Source organism: Neomonachus schauinslandi, chromosome 12 (assembly GCF_002201575.2).
Source record: "Neomonachus schauinslandi chromosome 12, ASM220157v2, whole genome shotgun sequence".
Classification (NCBI taxonomy): domain Eukaryota; kingdom Metazoa; phylum Chordata; class Mammalia; order Carnivora; family Phocidae; genus Neomonachus; species Neomonachus schauinslandi.
In genome coordinates this window covers 53049308-53068759 of record NC_058414.1, presented here as the reverse complement: position 1 = coordinate 53068759, position 19452 = coordinate 53049308, and the positions used below count along the sequence as shown (strand labels likewise).

Sequence of the window (19452 nt, the reverse complement as noted above, 5' to 3'; positions counted from 1 at the left end):
TGGATGTCTGCCTCAAGTCAACAGCCTAGCCCCACCATGAAACACAAGTGGCTCTTTTTCTTGTACACCTTGCCTTTGGCTGGAGCCTAAGCACAGCATATATCTGGAGCTGGAAAGAAGCCTACCCTCAAATACAATCCAAACTCCCCTTCATGAGCACAAAGCCCTCCATGACCTCCCACCCCTCCTTTCCTACCTCACATCACTCCACCTGTACCAGCCTTGATGTTCTTCCATCATGGCTGTGTCAAGGCCAGAGAAACGGTTTCATCTTCCTGGAGGTGTTTCCCCTCTTATCTTTATACAGTTGGCTTCCCCTCATCATTCATCTCTTAGTTCAAAATCGCCTCCTCAGATCGGCCTTCCCTGGCCATCCCATTTAGTATGACCCCTACCCCATTATTCTACAGGCTCCTATTTTATTTTCCTCATGGTACTTACTAGTATCCTATCATTCACTTACTTATTTCCTTGTTTACTATTTGTCTCCTCCACCTGACTCTAAGCTCTAAAGGAACAAGGCCCTTACCTGTCTTTTTCAGTCCTGCAATCCCATCCTCAGTACAGCGGCCAGCATAAGGCATGATCTCACTACACTCATCATATGAAGGAAGGAAGGAAGGAAGGAAAGAAGGAAGGGAGGGCAGCAACAATCCATACCACATAAACATTTTTTCTCTCAGTCACACGGTAACACAAATGTGATGACTGTTTCCAGAGGTTACAAGTCAAAGCAGAACTCAGATACATAATTAGAATCCTTTTGCTAGTGTAAAAAGAAAGTGCTATGATAGTACACATCGAGGGCTTGGAAAGACATTTTGGAGGAAAGGGTATTTATGCTAAGGCTTAAAGGATGAGTATAAACTAGGATGTAAAAAAACTAAGAGGCTGGCCCCCCCCGAAAAGCAGGGTGGAAGCCACCAGAGGCAGCCCGTGTGAACACACAGGAGACAGCAGGGTGACCTCGTCAGGGAACTGACACAAGTCTCACACAGGAGAGGGGCGGGGCCAGGTCAACCACACGCTTGAGGACGTGCAGGGCTTGGCCGGCTTCTTAAGGAGTCTGACCTTCAAGGGCAATGAGATGTTGCTGAAGAGTTTTAAGAAGTGTGATAGTAGTTAGATTTGTGTTTTTACAAGATTTCTCTGCTTGTAGGATGATGAATTGGAGGGAAACCAGACTAGAGAAGAAAGATCTGAGAGCAGAATGCTATTGTCGTTCAAGTGAGAAAAAAGTGTCTGGGACCAGGATATTAACAAAGTGGTGGAGGAAACTGTGAGAACAGGTATATTTAGGATAACTGAAGAGATGTGGTGGCTGATTGGACAGCAGGTAAAAGAAAAGTCAAATGGGCTTCTAGGTGAGCAACTAATGAAGGACGACGGGTATTTTTTTCTGAACCTGGGAACACTGGAGAAGCAGGTTTGAGAAGAAGAGTGAATATTATTTTCCATGTTCTAGGTTGGAGATGCCTGTCAGACACCCAGTGGAAAAGCCCAATATACTTTTGGTCATGCTTCCAGAGAGAGGTTCGAGCTGATGGTCACAGTCATGAGCATCGTACAAAAGAAATGAAGCAGCCGTAAAAGCAGATGTGATGAGCAGGGAGGTGTGGTGTGGTGAGAAGACATAAGCACCTAAGTCAGAGACACAAGGGACAGACATGAAGGAGGAGGAGGAAGAGGAGCAAGGAAAGAAAACTGAAGATCCCAAGACGTTGATGATGAAGTAGATTTCAAACAGACATGAAATAAGGCCAGAGAGTATTAAAATAGGAGGAAGTATTTCTAACAACAACAACAACACAGAAAGGGACTCAGTCAAGTGGTAGAACTGGGTCATCGAGAGGAATGAGAAGATAAAACAGGCAAGTATCAATATTTAGGTCAAACAGCTTGGTTATAAATAAAAGTTACAGGGTAAGAGCAGGAAATGGGAGAGGTGACATCTAGGGAGAATTTTCGCTGGCTATTTTGTTTATAGGCAATGGGAGACTTGGGAATGTTTAAATGCTGACAGCAAGGAGCCAGAATGAGAATAGGAAGACACAGTAGAAAAGGCCGCCAGGGAATCCCGAGAGTCCATTTCAGAAGAGACCTGAGCACAGGTGGAGAAATGGCTCCCAACAGAGGCTCCACTTCCGTTCCAACAAGACAGTGGTGCAGAGGGCTGAACACCAGCTCATCATGGTTGATCTACTTCCTCTCTGATGGCATCAACAGATAACAAGAGCTGATATTTAATGAGCTCTTACTATCTAATAAGCACTGTGTGTGTGCGTATGTATGTGTATACATAAAGCATATATGTATATAATTCTAATTTAATCATCAGAATAACACTATGAGGAAGGTACCACCATGATTCCAATTTTATGTAAGAGAATTTGCTCAAGATCACACAGTTCTAAACAGTGGAACCAGGATTTAGGACCTGATTCTAGGATTTTATTGCACATTTTATAAACACAAAACTTCCCATGTGGACAACCTATTATTCACTACCAGGTCTTGCTGGCCAGCCAAGAGCAGACCTATGATGATTCTGGCAATGAAGGGAAATAACTAGGTATCCACCACCTATGAATTCTCTTGTTTGGATACAAATGGAAACACTTCCCCAAAAAGCCACATGAATCATGACCACCACTGACGTTTGTATGTTAGAGACGTCTAAGATACTAAGGTGTTCACAAAGAGGGCCACCTGCTTGGTGGGATGATGGTGAACTCACCAAGAAGGAAGGTATCAAGGTCAGAGAAAAGGGCTGGTTCTTGATCCACGATGGTGGCTGATTCTCAATTCTGTCCTGACCCACCCAGCTCTTGTGGTGGTGCAGTATGAAGAGACCATATATGTGAACCTAAAGAACCATGCCACTAAATACTCGAGGCTTAAATAACACAACACAAGAAGAACATCTTCCTTGCAGCAGAAGTGTGCAATCTCCCCAGCATCTGGCAAGGCACTTCCCAACTGAGGCACACCTGAGCCACGGTGGCCGAGAAGCTGGAAGCGCCCCTCTATTGCAGTGGTAAGATCTGAGCTTACGGTCGTCAGCGAACTTTGCTGTGCAACTACTATAGCACTTGAGGGGTCAGCTACCAGAATCTTCGATCCCTTTCCAACTGGACATAACACAGAAGTAATGTTCTTTTCGTTTTATAACAACAGCATCAAGGATCTCAAATCCTGAAAATCGCTCATGTTTCCGCTTTAGCAGATCAGAAGCAATGGATTTTCTTTTCAGCTGGAACAAAGCAAAGTGCCGAAGAAACCAGGTCCCATACTCTCTTGACACCATCAGGGCATGTGCTGTGGAGGCCCTGTTGTGGCCTTCCTTTTCACTGTTCATTTCCTACTTCTCCATTAATCATATTGCTAAACCCAGCACAATATTGAGTAATGAACGTCAGCGACAGTGCATGGAATTACCTCATTATTGTCACTAATGGAAAGGATTCCAAAGTTTCACCATTAAGCATGATTTTCTCTGCAGGTTTCTAGTGGATATTCTTCATCAAGTTGTAAAGTTTCCTTCAAATGCTTGTATTAAGAAAGAAAAAAGATGTATGATCAGTAAGCCACCACCTTAAGAAACTTGAAAGAGAGGAGCAAATTAAAGTAAGTAGATGGAAGTCATCAAGAGAAAGCAGAAATCAGTGAAATATAAAACAAGAGACAGAAATCAACAAAGTCAAAGATTAGTTCTTTGAAAATGTAAATAAAAATGACAAACACAGAGAAAGCCTGATTTCAGAGAGAGAGAGAGAGAGAATACAAATCACTAACACCAGGAATGCAAGTGGGACATGATAGGCGATCCTCCAGATGTGCTAAGGATAATGTTAAGAAATGAAGACCAATTCACATCAATAGATTTGAAAACTTAGATCAAGGCTGAAAGTAAATGTCCTGTAAAGGTTCAGATGAGGTCTCTATCAAAATGACTCCATGTAGCCATGGCGGTGTTAAAGCATCCAAAGACACAGGCACTGGACCAGATGTGGCCAGGGGGCTGTAATGTGCCAATCCCTGACTTTGATAAAATGGATAAATACCTTGAAAAACACCAATTTTCAAAAGTGATGCAAGAAAAAAACAAAGAAAAAAAGCTAGAGAGCAGTGTGTGTGTGTGTGTGTGTGTATTTACATACATATATAAAAGAAATTGATTTATAATTAAAAAATGATCCACAAAGAAAACTCCAGGCCCAGATGGTATCTCCAGTGATTTCTATTGTAAACTCTTTCACAAAATACATGAGAATGCAATATTTTCCAATTCCTTTTAAAGAGCATAATGCTGATGCCCAAACTGGCAGAGGTATTATGGGGAAACTACATATAAACATCCCTTATGAACATATATAGAGAATTCCTGGACAGAGTATTTGCAAATGAAACCCAGCAAAAATACATATATACATATATAAATGATCATCCATCATTAGCCAAGTGGAGTTTATTTCAGGAATGCAAAGTTGGCTTCACATTCAAAAATTTACCACAGTAACAATAAAAGAGGCAGACATACGAATAATCTCAACAGATTTGAAAAAGTTCTATATCTCTTCATGATAAAAATTCTCAGTATAGAGCAATGGAAGGGCTCTCCCTCAAATTCAGAAAGGGCATCTCCAAAACCCTGTAGCAACTATCATACTTAATGGTGAAAATTTAAATTATGCTTCCCTGAGACTGGAAATAAGCCAGGATGTCTGCTCTAACTACTTCCATTCAACATGGCACTGGAGGTCCTAGCTGAGTCAATAACTCAAGAAAAGGGAATAAAGGGCAAAAAAGAATGGGAGACCAGAAGTAAAACTGTTATTATTGACAGATGATATGTTCATGGACACAGCAAGCCCTATGAAACTATAAAAAAACTTACTAAAACTATTAAGCAAATTTGGCAAAGTCCTAAGACACAAGGTGAATATTAAAAAATCCACCTATTTTATATGCCAGCCACATTGGGAAACAGATTTTTAAGCATCAAAACATATCAGCTATTTAAAATTATGTCTAGCAAGAAATGTGCAGGACCTGACATTGAAAATCACAGAAAATATTTTGAGAGGAAATTAAAGACAACCTATGTCAAGACATATACCATCTTCTTAGATAAGATGCATCATGGTTGAGATATCCACCCTCCCAACATTCCTATTTATATTTGATGTCATCCTAGTTAAAAATTAGGCCAAAAGATTAGGCTTCTAAAAATGAACAATAGGATAATTACGTAGAAATGAACAGAACCTAGGCTGGCCCATGGCCCAAACAATTTTGGAAAAAAAATTTAAAAATAGAACTAAGCTGGAGGTTTATATATATATATATACATATATATATATAAAAATAATTTCAAGGCTTACTATAATAATTAATAGTTGGATTTGGCATAAAAACACAAAAACAGATGAATACAACAGGAGAGTCTGGAAATAGACCCCTATATAGGACTTTGATCAAGGTGCCAAGTTAATAAAATGGAAAAGAAAAAAAAATTACATATGGATCACAAATCTAAATGAAAAACCCAGAACCATAAAGCACCTAGAAGGAAACAGGAGAATCTTTTCATGACATTGAGATAAGTAAGAACTTCTTATGCATGACACAACACTTATCAATCATAGAAGAAAAATTTGATACACTGTACATCAAAATGAAAACATTCCACTCACAAATATACCATTAATAAAATGAGCAGTCTGTTCATTTCCTTCAAAGGAACTGTAGCCAAATAAAGAAATCCTCTAACCAACAATAAAAAGACAAACATCCCAATTAAAAACAAACAAAAAAACTGGGCGAGTTATTTGAACACTTCACAATAAAAGATATATGAATACCAATAAACATGTTAAAAGTTACTCAACATCTCTAGACATTAGAGATAGCCAATTAAGACCACAATGAGATACTATTTCACACCCATTAGAATGTCTGCGATTGCAGAGACTGATGACACTCAATATTGGCCAATGTACAAAGCAACTAGAATTGTGTCACCTTGTTAATGGGAATGTAACAATGGAGATCTGTCTGGCAGTTTTTTAAATGGGTAAACATATACCTTCCCTATGATTCAGCAATTTCAATTTTAGATATTTTACCCAGGAGAAAGGAAAATCTTTGTCTATCAAAAGACTTGGACAAGAATATTCCAAGCAGCTTTAGAAACAGTAGCCTCAAATTGGAAACCCCAGTGTTAGTCAACAGAATGGATACACAAAGTGTGGTATAGTTATACAATGGAATACTAAGCAACAAAAAAGAATGAACTTCTAACACATGCAACATCACGCTTGTTAAGAAATGAGAACAGTCTGAGATTTTACCCTACTTGTATGCTCAAGTCAGCCTGGCTCAGATTAAGGCACAAGACACAGAGCCTCTGGGTCACGGATAAAGGACAGGTCATTAGTCACACCAATAGCATTGAGTAGTATCTAAGTATCAACATTTGCACCTGTCCCCGATCCCCAACTTTTAAAGGATAACCCCAAAAGAGCCACATAATCCTTGTATATGCAATGAGTTGTGTTATAGGACAGGAAACTTGAGTTTAGGGAACCCAAATCTTTTCTAAAGGAAAACCATGTCTGAACTTAGCCCTGGAAGGAGATTTTTTCTTTATTATACTGGACAGTAAGCCAATCTACCCTTTGCTCTGGAGAGAAACGCTATAGAGACTATCTTGCAAGAATGTTTGTATAATAAACATTCTTGGAAGATAGCCTAGAACAAAGGCATTAAGTTCCTCCGCTCAAAAAATGTACAAAACTTGAGACCCACAGAAGATGGTCTCCCAACAGTGTTAAGTGAAAAATTCATGAGATTGGCCAACAGAATTTTCTTTTGTACTTTATCAATGCCTGCATTTTCTATCAAGTTTATTAGAACTTTATAAAATGAGTAAAAAAAAATTTCCATCTTTTTCTACACTCTAGAACAGGTGATATAACATGGCATGTATCTTTTTTTAAATGTGTGATAAAACCACTGGAGCAGGGCTCAACTTAGGGGGTAGGTATGCAAATTCAACTGCCTTGATTACCATTTCAATTATTTCTGTGGTTACTGGTCTACTCAAATTTCCACCTCATTTTGAATCTATTTCAGAAACAGTGTTCATGGAGAATCATCCATTTATTTTAAATTTTAGTTTAAATTTTTATGCTAAACATTAAGTCACACATAGTGTTATACGATCTTTTTAAAATCTCATAGGAAGTTATGGTTCCTTTCCGTGATTTTTTCCTTCTCTTTCCCCGCCCCCTGATGTTTTTTTTTTCTCCTCTTAACTACAAAAATTTGTTATGGGGACACCTCGGTGGCTCGGTTAGTCAAGCATCTGCCTTTGGCTCCGGTCATGATCCCAGTATCCTGGGATGGAGTCCCGCATCAGGCTCCCTGCTCCACGGAGAGCCTGCTTCTCCCTCGGCCTACCGCACCCCCTGCTTGTGCGCTCTTTGACTAATAAATAAAATCTTTAAAAAAAAAAAAAAGTGCTGTTATGGTCTATTTAAAGACACAGTTCTTGGATTTATGGATTAGATTGGACTCACATGCATATGTGTGTAATAAATCTCCTTCTCTTACATCTGTCACTGTGGAGATCTTGAATTACTTCAGGATCTGTTCTGCTGCTTTCTCTAGAACAGGGATTTGCAAACCACAGGCCACCAGACAAATAAAGTTTTATTGGAACCTCACCATGCCTATTTATTTAAAAATTGCCTATGGCTTCTTCCCTACTGCAACAGCAGAAATGAGTGGATGTGAAAGAACTCTACAGCCCAAAGAAACGAAAATATTTCTACCCCATCCTTATTTCAAAGAAAAAGCTGCCCAACTAGACCTCTAGGGTCAAGATGGAGTCATGGCAAAAGTCCTCAAGAGATATCCCACAATATTTATGATGCACTTCTCAGGGCTTTATCCTGGGAGCAAACACACTCACTGATAATCTCTTGGGACGTACAGGAGACAGAACTGTCCATCTCTTCTACATTTACTCCTTAACACTGACCATGGACCCCACTTTTTTTTTTTTAAGATTTTATTTATTTATCTGAGAGAATGGGAGACAGGGAGCATGAGAGGGAGGAGGGTCAGAGGGAGAAGCAGACTCCCTGCCGAGCAGGGAGCCCGATGTGGGACTCGATCCCGGGTCTCCAGGATCATGACCTGAGCCGAAGGCAGTTGCTTAACCAACTGAGCCACCCAGGCGCCCCAAGGACCCCACTTTTTTAAGTTATTGAATCTGAGTTTGTCATTTCCCTAGAATTTCACTGGATCAAACAGGCTTATCTCTATAATAGTCTCTTCTTGTTTCACCTGTGGTTTTCTCTGCTCTTAATTACCCATCGCATCTGCTGTCAACTTCTAGGCATTCCTCAAAGTATCTGGTTCAGCGTATCCAGATACAGTATCATTTTTTTTTAATTGCTTATCATTCAGTAAAATTTTGGCTGTGTTAAAGTAACCAGATGAAGCCCAAGATGAAGTCACTCATGCTAAATGCCCTGTGTCAGCAAACTGAAACTTAAGTTTCTATGCTCAGCTTTCCCAGAAAGGCAGGCCTAGATCAATCAGTCAGCATCTGCCTGCTGCATACAAGTGACCTGACCCAGCTCCAATACTTCCCTTTGCTCCGTATGAGGAAGGTAAACCTGATTTAATCAATCAGCAAATGCCCAGTATAATTTCCTTGTTCCTGCTCACTTGGACTACAAAAATCCCTTGCTTTATCAGCATTTTGGTGCTCCTTTCTGTTAGACTGGATGATGCCTGATTCATGGATCACTGAATAAAAGCCTACTAAATGGGTAAATTACGGAAAATTTTTCTTTTAATGGATGAGAGGGGAGGTAAAGAGTATGTACTCCACTCATATGGGTTCCTGCTACATTATGAAGCACGAGGTTATCAGATTACACTTTTCTAGAGAAGCAAAAATAAAAATGTGTGTCCAGTATACATTGGATAGCTTCAGGCTTCATAGGCTTTCCTACTCATGTAATAAAGTTGGGATAAGGAACACTATCAACATTGTATCCAACTGGTCTTGAAAGAATCTCTCAATGGCTAAAAGTGAGGCCAAACACTGGCCCTAAGAAGCAAAACCAGAGTCTCTTTCTTATATGTATTTCTTAGTCCTTGTGGTGGGGGGGTGATGAATGATCTTATATTGCTCATCTTGGGTCTTACTGAGAGCGCTCTGGGTCATGTCCCAGCACAGCAGCAATTAGGTTTTCAAGTCCAAAATGCTTCCATCTCTTCTTTGATGATTTTCACACAGCTTAATAATAAAGGAAGAGTAGAAAATCCTTCTTACCAGATCCCAAGCCTCCAGAACAAAATACTTTTGCCAAAGACCCCTCAAATCTGAGCAAGTGAATTTACTAGATCTGTAATATTTTCTAAGACTCTGGCAAGGCAGGGATATATATCCAAAATGCAGTATTTTTGCCTTTAATCCCAACATTACCTCACATAAAATCACATAAAAGGAAAACAGAATTTAAAATAATAATTTATCTCACTACAATTTGGACGTGAGGACTAAGCAAAGAAATTATTTCTGCAGGTAGATCATCAATTATAGCCAACTCTGATCTCAGTTTAAAATGGAATGATTTTAAAGGACTAATGTTCATTTTAAAAACTGCTCACAGTATTAGCGGGAGTAATTTTAATTAAAAACAAACTCCAGCAGATGGTTACATCCATTTTTTAAGAGAGGATGCTAATGGGGTTTCAATTTAGATGCACCCACTTCTCATGAACCTCACTAAGGCTTCAACAGTATTCAAATGTTAGCTTCTCTAATATGCATATTAGTATCAGTTACAAAATTGAAATACTGTATTGAAGGCATCTGTTGGCTGGTCTGTCAAACATTTCAATTTGTGCTAAAAGTGTTTCATAATTAAGCAGATAAATGCTTTCTTCATAAACCTTCCTCTTGTCTGCTTCTCATCCAACATGCAAAGGAAGCATTACATAACTCTTGAACAGAATGGAAAACTTTATTTGAAGGGAGAAAAAAAAAAAACCCTATAAATTCTGTTAATTAGTGAAATATGCTGAAGCACCTGGGATATGAAGAACTTTAGCTATTAGAATAAAAAGAATCAACCCAGTGTTGCCGACAGGGGAAAGAGTGGACACCTCTCATACACTGATAGTGGGAAAGTAAATTTGCACAATGTTCCAAAGGCTTAAAAGAGGTATATCTTTGGGCGCCTGGGTGGCTCAGTTGGTTAAGCAACTGCCTTCGGCTCAGGTCATGATCCTGGAGTCCTGGGATCGAGTCCCACATCGGGCTCCCTGCTCAGTGGGGAGTCTGCTTCTCCCTCCCACCCCCCCCATGCTCTCTCTATCTCATTCTCTCTCTCAAATAAATAAATAAAATCTTAAAAAAAAAAAAGAGGTATATCTTTAACCTAGCAATCTTACTTCTGGAAGTTTGTCCTGAAAAAATAAAGAAAAACATGAACAACATGTATGTATGCATATACAAGGCTGTTTACTGCAGTATTATTAATGATAGTCAAAAAAGAGAAAACCAACCTAATCACCAGTCTTAAGTATAGTAATAAAAGACACTCTGGGCGCCTGGGTGGCTCAGTTGGTTAAGCAACTGCCTTCGGCTCAGGTCATGATCCTGGAGTCCCGGGATCGAGTCCCGCATCGGGCTCCCTGCTTGGCGGGGAGTCTGCTTCTCCCTCTGACCCTCCCCCATCTCAAGCCCTCTCTCTCATTCTCTCTCTCAAATAAATAAATAAAATCTTTGAAAGACACTCTGCAATGTACTGGATTAAGCCAAATGGGCAACTCCTTCATTAAAACACACACACACACACACAGCAAAAATACACCCATGTGCAAAGTCCACAGCAGAACATGAGAGAGGTGGAAGGAGATGGGACAGAAGGAGGAGGAGTGGGTGGAAGGGAGTAATAGTCCCTGATGCCAGGAATGCGCCTCAAAGCCAGAACAGAAGCAAATGTCATGGCAGCCTAATGTAGGATTTGGGTACAGATTCAAACATCTGGAAACTGAGATTTAAACTGCCACACAGGAACACAACATTTCTGTCTCCTGCCTCTCACACTCCCTGAGCAAGGCCGTGAGTTGGAATTGAGATGCTGACAGGTAGCTGAGATTCTCAGAGTCTTACATAGTCTAATAAAGAGCTCTAGAAAAATTCTACCGACCAGCTCAGAGAAGCAAGATGAAAGCCTTTGGAGAGGAAAAAAGTCCCTTTAGAGATATCAAAACCTCAAGCCCATGCCCTGTGATCTGGAAATCCTCAACTGAGTAACCAACCACAAAATTAACCCAGCATCCACAAAACTTAGAAGAAGCAAGGAAGAGAAACACACTATGGGGATGCACATTCTCTCCAGGGCACACAGAATTCCTACAGAGAAAACCAACCTAGATCAACTTTAAAAATGAGTGCACGAAAAACAAATTCAGTTTAACAGAAGAACCAGCCTGAAAAGAACACGCATTAGAACAGTCTAAATGAGACTATTAAAAATGTCTCTTTCAAAGAATTGAGATAAAAAATAAAAACCATAATGAAGAGATAAGTCATCATAAAAAAAATAAAAGAAAGAGAGAGAGATATGTACGTCATAGGTAAGTCATTTTTAAAGAACCAAAAAGAACTTTGGGAAACTGAGATACAATAATTGAAACTGATGAAATGAGTTTTTATACTGAAATATTTACAGGTAAAGATTACTGGCATCTGCAATCTCCTTGGAAATGAGTTGTAAATATAAGGTGGACTGAGGGATCTATAGAGCTGTAGATAAAGCACAGATAATGTGATAAAGAAAATAAAATGTTAATTGTAGAATCCTGGTGTTGGGTTTGCGCATTATTATACAATTCAATTTTTGTCTATTTTAAAATTTTATGATAAATTATGGGGGGAATAAATTAATTATGCATCACATTAGACACCAATGTTATTGTCATTTTCGTAAGAGCAACAATGACTAACACAAAGTCAAGAGACACTTAACCAATTGAGCCACCCAGTGCCCCTGGGTCAAGCACTCTAAAATCATGTTTTAAATCTATTAACTAATTTAATCCTAACAATACTGTGATAAAGGCATTATTATTACTACTGCTTTACTGATTATAACACTGAGGCACAAAGTTGTTAAGTAAGTTGCCCAAGGCAGCACAGCTAATAAACCAGTGGCAGAGTTGACATTTGAACCTACATAATATGGACCTTGATACTTTTTTTTAATCACTACCCTCTAAGAAAAACAAGTTAGTGATGTGGAAGAGGTACTCAACAAGCCACCTAAGGGGCACCTGACTGGCTCAGTCAGTAGAGCATGCAACTCTTGATCTTGGGGTTGCGGTGTTCGATCCCCACACTGGGTGTAGAGATTATTTAATAATAAATAAACGATTCAAAAAATTACCTGTTACAGCACAAAAAAATGGAGAGTTTGAAAATATGATATAGAGGTTAAAAGACGGAGGGCATGAGAAGGTTCAACATATAGCAGATAAAATTCTAAATGAAAAAATAGAGCAAATGGAAGAAAGGCATCAATCAACGAAAAAATGGAGGGGAATTTTCCAAAGTTAAGACAGACATGTAACTGAAGATTCAAGAAGTTCACAGAGTACTTAGCAGCTAAATTGTAAAAGCAAGAGAAAAAAATCTTCAAGTAGATACAATAGAAGAAAACATCACAACCACAAAAAGAAAAAAATTCATAAAAGCAGCCAAAGACCAAAGACCGAATGTTCCTACAATTAACATGAAGGAAAAATAATTTGACCTGAAAGTTTACAGCAACAATGAAGGCCATAAGATAACAGAATATTTTTTAAAGTTCTGAAAGAAAATAATTCTCAACTTAGAATTTTAGGCCTTATCTATCAAGAAAGAAGTCAAAAGAAAGACAAGGATCAGAAAATGTCCTACTTATTATCCATCACTGCGTAAACCACTAAAACATACACTACAGGAGGAAGGGAATTGGATTTTAAAATAAGAAATTGGGTAAAAAAATAATGAGCAAAGTCACTGCTTAATATGTTGGTAAATCTGATTTAAAAAAATGAAATTAGGGATGCCTGGGTGGCTCAGTCGCTTAAGTGTCTGACTCTTGGTTTCGGCTCAGGTCGTGATCTCAGGGTGGTGAGATGGAGCCCCACGTCGAGCCCCGCGCTCAGCACAGAGTATGCTTGAGATTCTCTCCCTCTGCCCCTTTCCCTGCTGATGGTTTCTCTCTAAAAGTAAATAAGTAAAATCTTTTTAAAAAATTAAACAGCAGCATGTAAAATAGGAAGTGGATATCAGAATAAAGATTTCCACCGTCCTTGCGAGGAAGAGGTAAGATCTATTAACAGTGAGCCAGAACATAAGCACCGTGAAGTCAAGAACTTCACTGCTGGAACCACAGAACCTACACCAGTGCTTGATGAGCTCTCAGACTATCAGAGTAGACCTAGAGAAGGGAGGAAATAAATCCTGGAATACCCAGATAAAGGGATACTATTTGGCCATTTTTATTGTCAATTTGATACATATTTACAGCAAGAAAAAAGGTAGACAATACATTGAGTGAAAATACAAAGTAACAAAATGTATTACATGTAAAAAAAATATTTTTTCTATGTATATTTAGATAATTGACACATATCAGCACAAATACACATTTATGTAAATAGCTACAAATGGACGTATATTTAAAGAGAGACAGATAGATGTCTACACATTCACAAAGAAAGAGGAAAAATTTTTGACGTCTATATGCCAAAACGTCATCAGTGATCACCAGTGGGAAGAGAAGCCTAGGCTATGGGTGTTTTCTAAAAATTATTTTCCTTTTTTTCTTTCTCAACCTGTACTTTCTTCTTCTAAATCTTTAATAACACACGTTAATAAAGAAATCATGACATTGAAAATAAAGTTGATAGAAGAAATATCCATAACACATAATTTACTGTTTTAAGCAATTAAATATTTAATTATCACACAAAATGGTATCTTGTAAGCAAAGAGATAATTAAATGAAGCAAGGGAAAAATAAAGTAGGAAGATGTATGCTGAAAAGTTTAAGTTTGAGCAATGACTGATAATACCTGAAATCTGAAAGGACGTTAGAATTTTTTTAAAAAATCCTTTCTTCAATAGATAATGAAAGTACTTTTAATAAATGCACAGATATCAATAAATTAACTAACCAGAAACTTATTTTTATAAAACCATAATATAATTGCAATTTCATTAACTATTAATGTTCATAAAAAAAAATTACCTACTTAGCTTCCTCATCCAAGTGGCATTGACTTGAACTGTAGAGCTATTGCCCTAGGAGGAAACCAGTCACTTTTGGAAAATCCAATCTTGTAACCTAAACCCAGCTCAATATAAACCAATGCCCTCTTTTCCTAAAGAAGTACATCAAGAATATACTTCTCTCCAAAGGAAACAATACAAAGACTTCTTTAATAACACCAATAAGTCAGGTGATCTCTACTCAAGATTCAAGCAAAATTAAAAGAAATAATCAAAACACTCTAAAACCTAAAATTCCTGAATATGTTAACAATACAAGTATCCTTCATCCTCTGCATCTATTTGATTTTTCAGGGACTGAATTAAAAGTACTGCTAAGAGGACAAGCAATAGAGAGCATTGGAAAGCATTCTGAATTCTGCTGGTCCTGCCAGTAAGTGTTACTTACAAATTGTACAACATTGGGGAAATCGCTTAATGTCTCTGGATTCACACTTCATCCACTGAAAATAAGAAAGGTAAACACACTAATATTTAAATACTTTCCAAATCTAAAAGCCAATAAAAAAGGCCAAATCTCTGAACTGTTCCACAACTAGGAGCACACCTTAAGTCGGGAGGCTCACGTAGAGGTCACAGGGTAAGCGGGGTGAATAAAATGGAATTCGAAATAGATCATTTTCCACAATTGCTCATCTGTGATCTGTAATTAACCAAAACCCAAAATACATGAAAACATCTGTCTTTGCCGAAGAGCTCTCCATCTCTCTGAGTCATGCAAATCATGTACATATTTTGTAATAAATACTCCATTAGCCTAGATGGAGAGTCTTACACAGAATGACAGAAATAGGCACAGTGTCTAAGTACATGTGATATACTAGAGACTTGGGGGATGAGTGATGTGATTTTTTTTTTTTTTTTTTAACCCATGTAGCAATCCAGAAAGACAACACAAAGCTAGAGAAAGAAAAGTCAAACCACTGATTGCTGAAATAGTCCTAGCATAGTGCCTGGCACACAGAAAACACTCCCCTAAATGACGGAGGGATGAACGCCAACCTCTTCAAGTCCCTTCAAGCCTTGAAATCACGTCTATAAAATACCTGTTTTTTATGGAAGTCCTTTAGGGCCATTTCATAGCCTTCCTCCAGTCTACTGAAGGCTATCACTACATCTGTCGTCCACCAGATCTGTGAGCCTGTGAGTGCAACCTGGGCGGGGAACTCCAAGATCCACAGTTCCCTAGGTTTTTCTTCATAGGCAGCTATGGCCTCTGTGATGGAATGTCGCACTGTTCCCTGCATCGTCTTTTCAAGTTCCAGGAGCCACGTTTCCACCTTTTGACGCAAGTTGAAATGATTTAGCACAGGCTTAACTCTGGAAGAGAGATAATTCCACCCTCCCATGGGCTTAAAAGCCATGCAGAGAGAGAGGCCTCAGGTGTATTTATATTCAAGATTTATTTATTTATTTTGAGACAGAGCACAGAGGAGCATGAGTGGGGGGGGGGGGGAGAGGGAGGGAATCTTAAGCTGGATGTGGGGCTGGATCTCACCACCCTGAAATCACGACCTGAGCCGAAATCAAGAGTCAGATGCTTAACCGACTGAGCCACCCAGGAGCCCCGGATTTATTTCAAATCCAGGTAGAAAACTAGAGGTGGTATATAACTCCAAGGATAAGGTGAACAATGGATGAATTCCATTGAACCTGTCCTCTCCCAGGATAGTGCTCAACTTATTTCACCTACTGGATGGCTAATAACTTTCTGCAGCCTCAACAGAGGAGGGGTTCTCAATTACTGATTTTTCACATCTGAAGACAAGGGGGTTCTGGACCGAGATCCCCTGTGGTAATGCACAGTGTTGTGAGAAACCAAACGTCACAGCCATCTAGTAGATAGAGTAATATGGTGGAGTAATATTCTAGAGCTTTGGGGATAATGGTAGATTGATTTTTTTTTAATGTTTTTCAAAATAATTTTTAAATATACTGAAAATTCTTCTCTAATATCTTCCTAGTTCTTAGTCTTAAGACAAAGTGCTTCCAGAAAGTGTCTTAATTATATTCCCTACTGGTTCTCATCTTCACACTTGTCAAAAATTAGACAGCAGGAGAGTATAAGAGATAGGACAACTGCTGACTTGTGAAACTTAATCTTTTTTTTTTAAATGCAAGTATATTTTGCCCCCACAAATTTATCTTAACCCATTTTCTAACCTATTCAAATATGCTTTGTTATATTTATCCACATATCCGTTTCCATGGGATGATACTATCTAATGAAAAAGATATGTACACTATCCACAAATAGTTGACCTCAGCAATAAAAAATGATGATAATAAATCAATTCCAAGGACCATATGAGATCGTGAAGATGTTGAAACTGTTTTTTGGGGGACGCCTGGGTGGCTCAGTCAGTTGAGCGTCCAACTCTTGGCTTCAGGTCAGGTCATGGTCTCAGGGATGGTGAGATCGAGCCCCTCATCCAGCTCTGCTCTCAGCACGGGGTCTGCTTGAGATTCTTTCACCTTCCACCTCTTCTCCTCACCCCCACTCATGTTCGTTCTTATAAATAAAATCTTAAAAAACACAAAAAACCTTTTATTCCCCCTGTGTCTGTGAACATGGTGGAAACATTCATTCCTAGAATCTTTCTCTGGAGAACTGGGAAGGAGTACTGTGCAGTTAACGGGCTGACAGCCTTCCCTACTGAAAGAAAAAGGTGGCACTGCCCTGGCAACAGGCCCCATCATCCCAAGAGCCTTCCCCTCGGACTTTGTAGCTGGGTTTTGTTTCATGTGCCCGAGTTCAAGGTCTCTGATCCCATCACTAAGTCACTAAGCGCAACACTTGATGTCACCCAGCAACTAGTTCCTTCAGGAAATCAGACATCATTTGAGCATTTCCCAAACATTCTGGGATCCCTGTCCTCAACTTGGCCACCTCCTCGTAAGAACTTTCCAGTCCGTCTGGGAAGACCAAACACACATATAAGTTGATGGATCATCTCCTGTTCAAATGACTATGCCAACAACGGCTACTTAGCTCAGCGTGATCTGAGAACTAAGCTCTGAGGAGATGTTGTTTGATTCTGGCGTTTCTTCAGCTTCTGCCTGACCCTCTATAACAACAATTACCACTTCCCATTATTGCCAACTATCCATTTCTTCAAGGAGCCGAAGAGCTCCTCCAAGACAGGGACCATGTCTTACTCATTTCTGGATCCCCAGAAGCTTAACCCAGCATCTGGTACATAGTAGGTATTCAATCAACACTAATCAAACAAAATACAAATAGTCTACATTGGGAGGAACTAATCATCACGGTGCGGGGGTGGGGGAGTAAAGGCCTAAAGGAAAAGCATCTTTTTATCAAACAAAGGCAATTAGAGGATCAATGTGGTGTACGCTCCAGTCTCTGGCCTAAACTGCTTACACAGAACAAATGAGAGCACTGTGAAAATGCTCAGTACCAAGGGTCCCCGCGAGCGACAACCACATCCATCAAGTGGACTGTCCTCCTTCTGGGCACTATGCCAGTCGGCTTGCAGTCTGCCAGGGAGGGAGCAGACAGCAACACACTTTTGTCAAGATAGTTTATGGTGACTTTTCTAATCACTGTAATAATATCCTAAAGAGCCCAAGAGATCAAAAAATATATTTTAATCAAAGTATTCCACCATCTGCTTCCCCTTCATTTGGCAGGATTTCTTGGTACAATATTAAAAAGCAGCAGAGAGAAAGAAAGAAAACCCCTGTTTAAAAAAAAAAAAAAAAAAAAAAAAGCCTGCCATCACATTTCTGCAAGGGACATTTTAAGGAACCCTGCCTCAACCCAAACAGCTCTGGAATGGAGGCTACTGTCTCAGTGACTCTGTGGATTAACTCAAGCTACACAAGCATCATCATAAAAAGATGCAATTCCTCCACATCATGTGGAAACACCAAGAGCTCTTTCATAAATCATAATGAGCCATTCTCGCCGTTAATCATTAAGAATATTTTTGAGGTATTTGGCTGTGCGAGGAGACAATATGCTAACTTAACTGTGAACATTAGGGAACATGACATCAGTGTGGTAGATGCCATCAACTTTATTTATGAGCAGCCATTTAGAACATTCACATCGCAATCCTGAACCACAAGCCCCTTTAAGACATGCTTTTCTACAAGGTGCTGCTTCACCCCAACTCTCAGTGGTGAAGCCAGTAAGCTTTGCAGGAGATTCTGTCACTGGGCTGGCACCTGCTTCTCCTTCTGGGGTCCACTCACTCAACCTGCGACAATCCTTCCTGACAAGCTCAACTGCTAGCACTTCTGAGACTCTGCAGGGTGCTGAAGCCACATGGGCACAAAGGGGGAAACATGGCGGATTCCGGCGTGACATGGAGGTCAGACTGGACATGGCTAAACAGGAAGTTCTGATCTCCAAACCAACCAGGGCCTGATTTGACAGCAGCTGATTTTTTTCTTATTCAAGTCAACCTTTAAAAATTATCCCAAAAATACTCCCATAGCACAGAACATCTCATCATTATATCTTACATGGCCTATGCATTCGCATTCGGCTTGGAACGGGACGTATTCCTTTTCTTTGCTGTACATTCCAATTGCTCTGTGGATGGACACATCCTGACCTTCTTCAAACTGCAGATCTGCAATGCTGTCAAAGAGTTTGGCAAGGTGACGCGTCACCTAAGATAATTTGAAAAGACAAGAGCATTTTTTACTGGAGATATATTCAGGTTATCTAGTGATGATGCCATGTGAATTCACAAAACTTTCTTTATATAGTTACAGAGCTTTCTCAAAATGTTTTTCTTCAAAATAACCATCACTTCTGGGGTGCCTGGGTGGCTCAGTTGGTGAAGCCACTGCCTTCGGCTCAGGTCATGATCCTGGAGTCCCGGGATCGAGTCCCGCATCGGGCTCCCTGCTCGGCAGGGAGTCTGCTTCTCCCTCTGACCCTCCCCCCTCTCATGTGCTTTCTCTCTCTCATTCTCTCTCTCTCAAATAAATAAATAAAATCTTTAAAAAAAAAAATAACCATCACTTCTTAAATTCCAGAGTTTAAAATGACCTTGATGGGGGCACCTGGGTGGCTCAGTCAGTTGCGCAACATACTCTTGATTTCA

At 39.5% G+C, this 19452-nt stretch overlaps 1 protein-coding gene across 1 annotated transcript in view; it reads right to left on the bottom strand.

The window, feature by feature from the left end:
* The window catches only part of DNAH11 (dynein axonemal heavy chain 11), a 329965-nt gene that overhangs the window by 216689 nt on the left and 93824 nt on the right, over positions 1-19452 (bottom strand). The window contains 2 exon segments of the mRNA XM_021689842.2: positions 15418-15651; positions 18863-19012. Coding sequence (XP_021545517.1) covers positions 15418-15651; positions 18863-19012 — 384 coding nt within the window.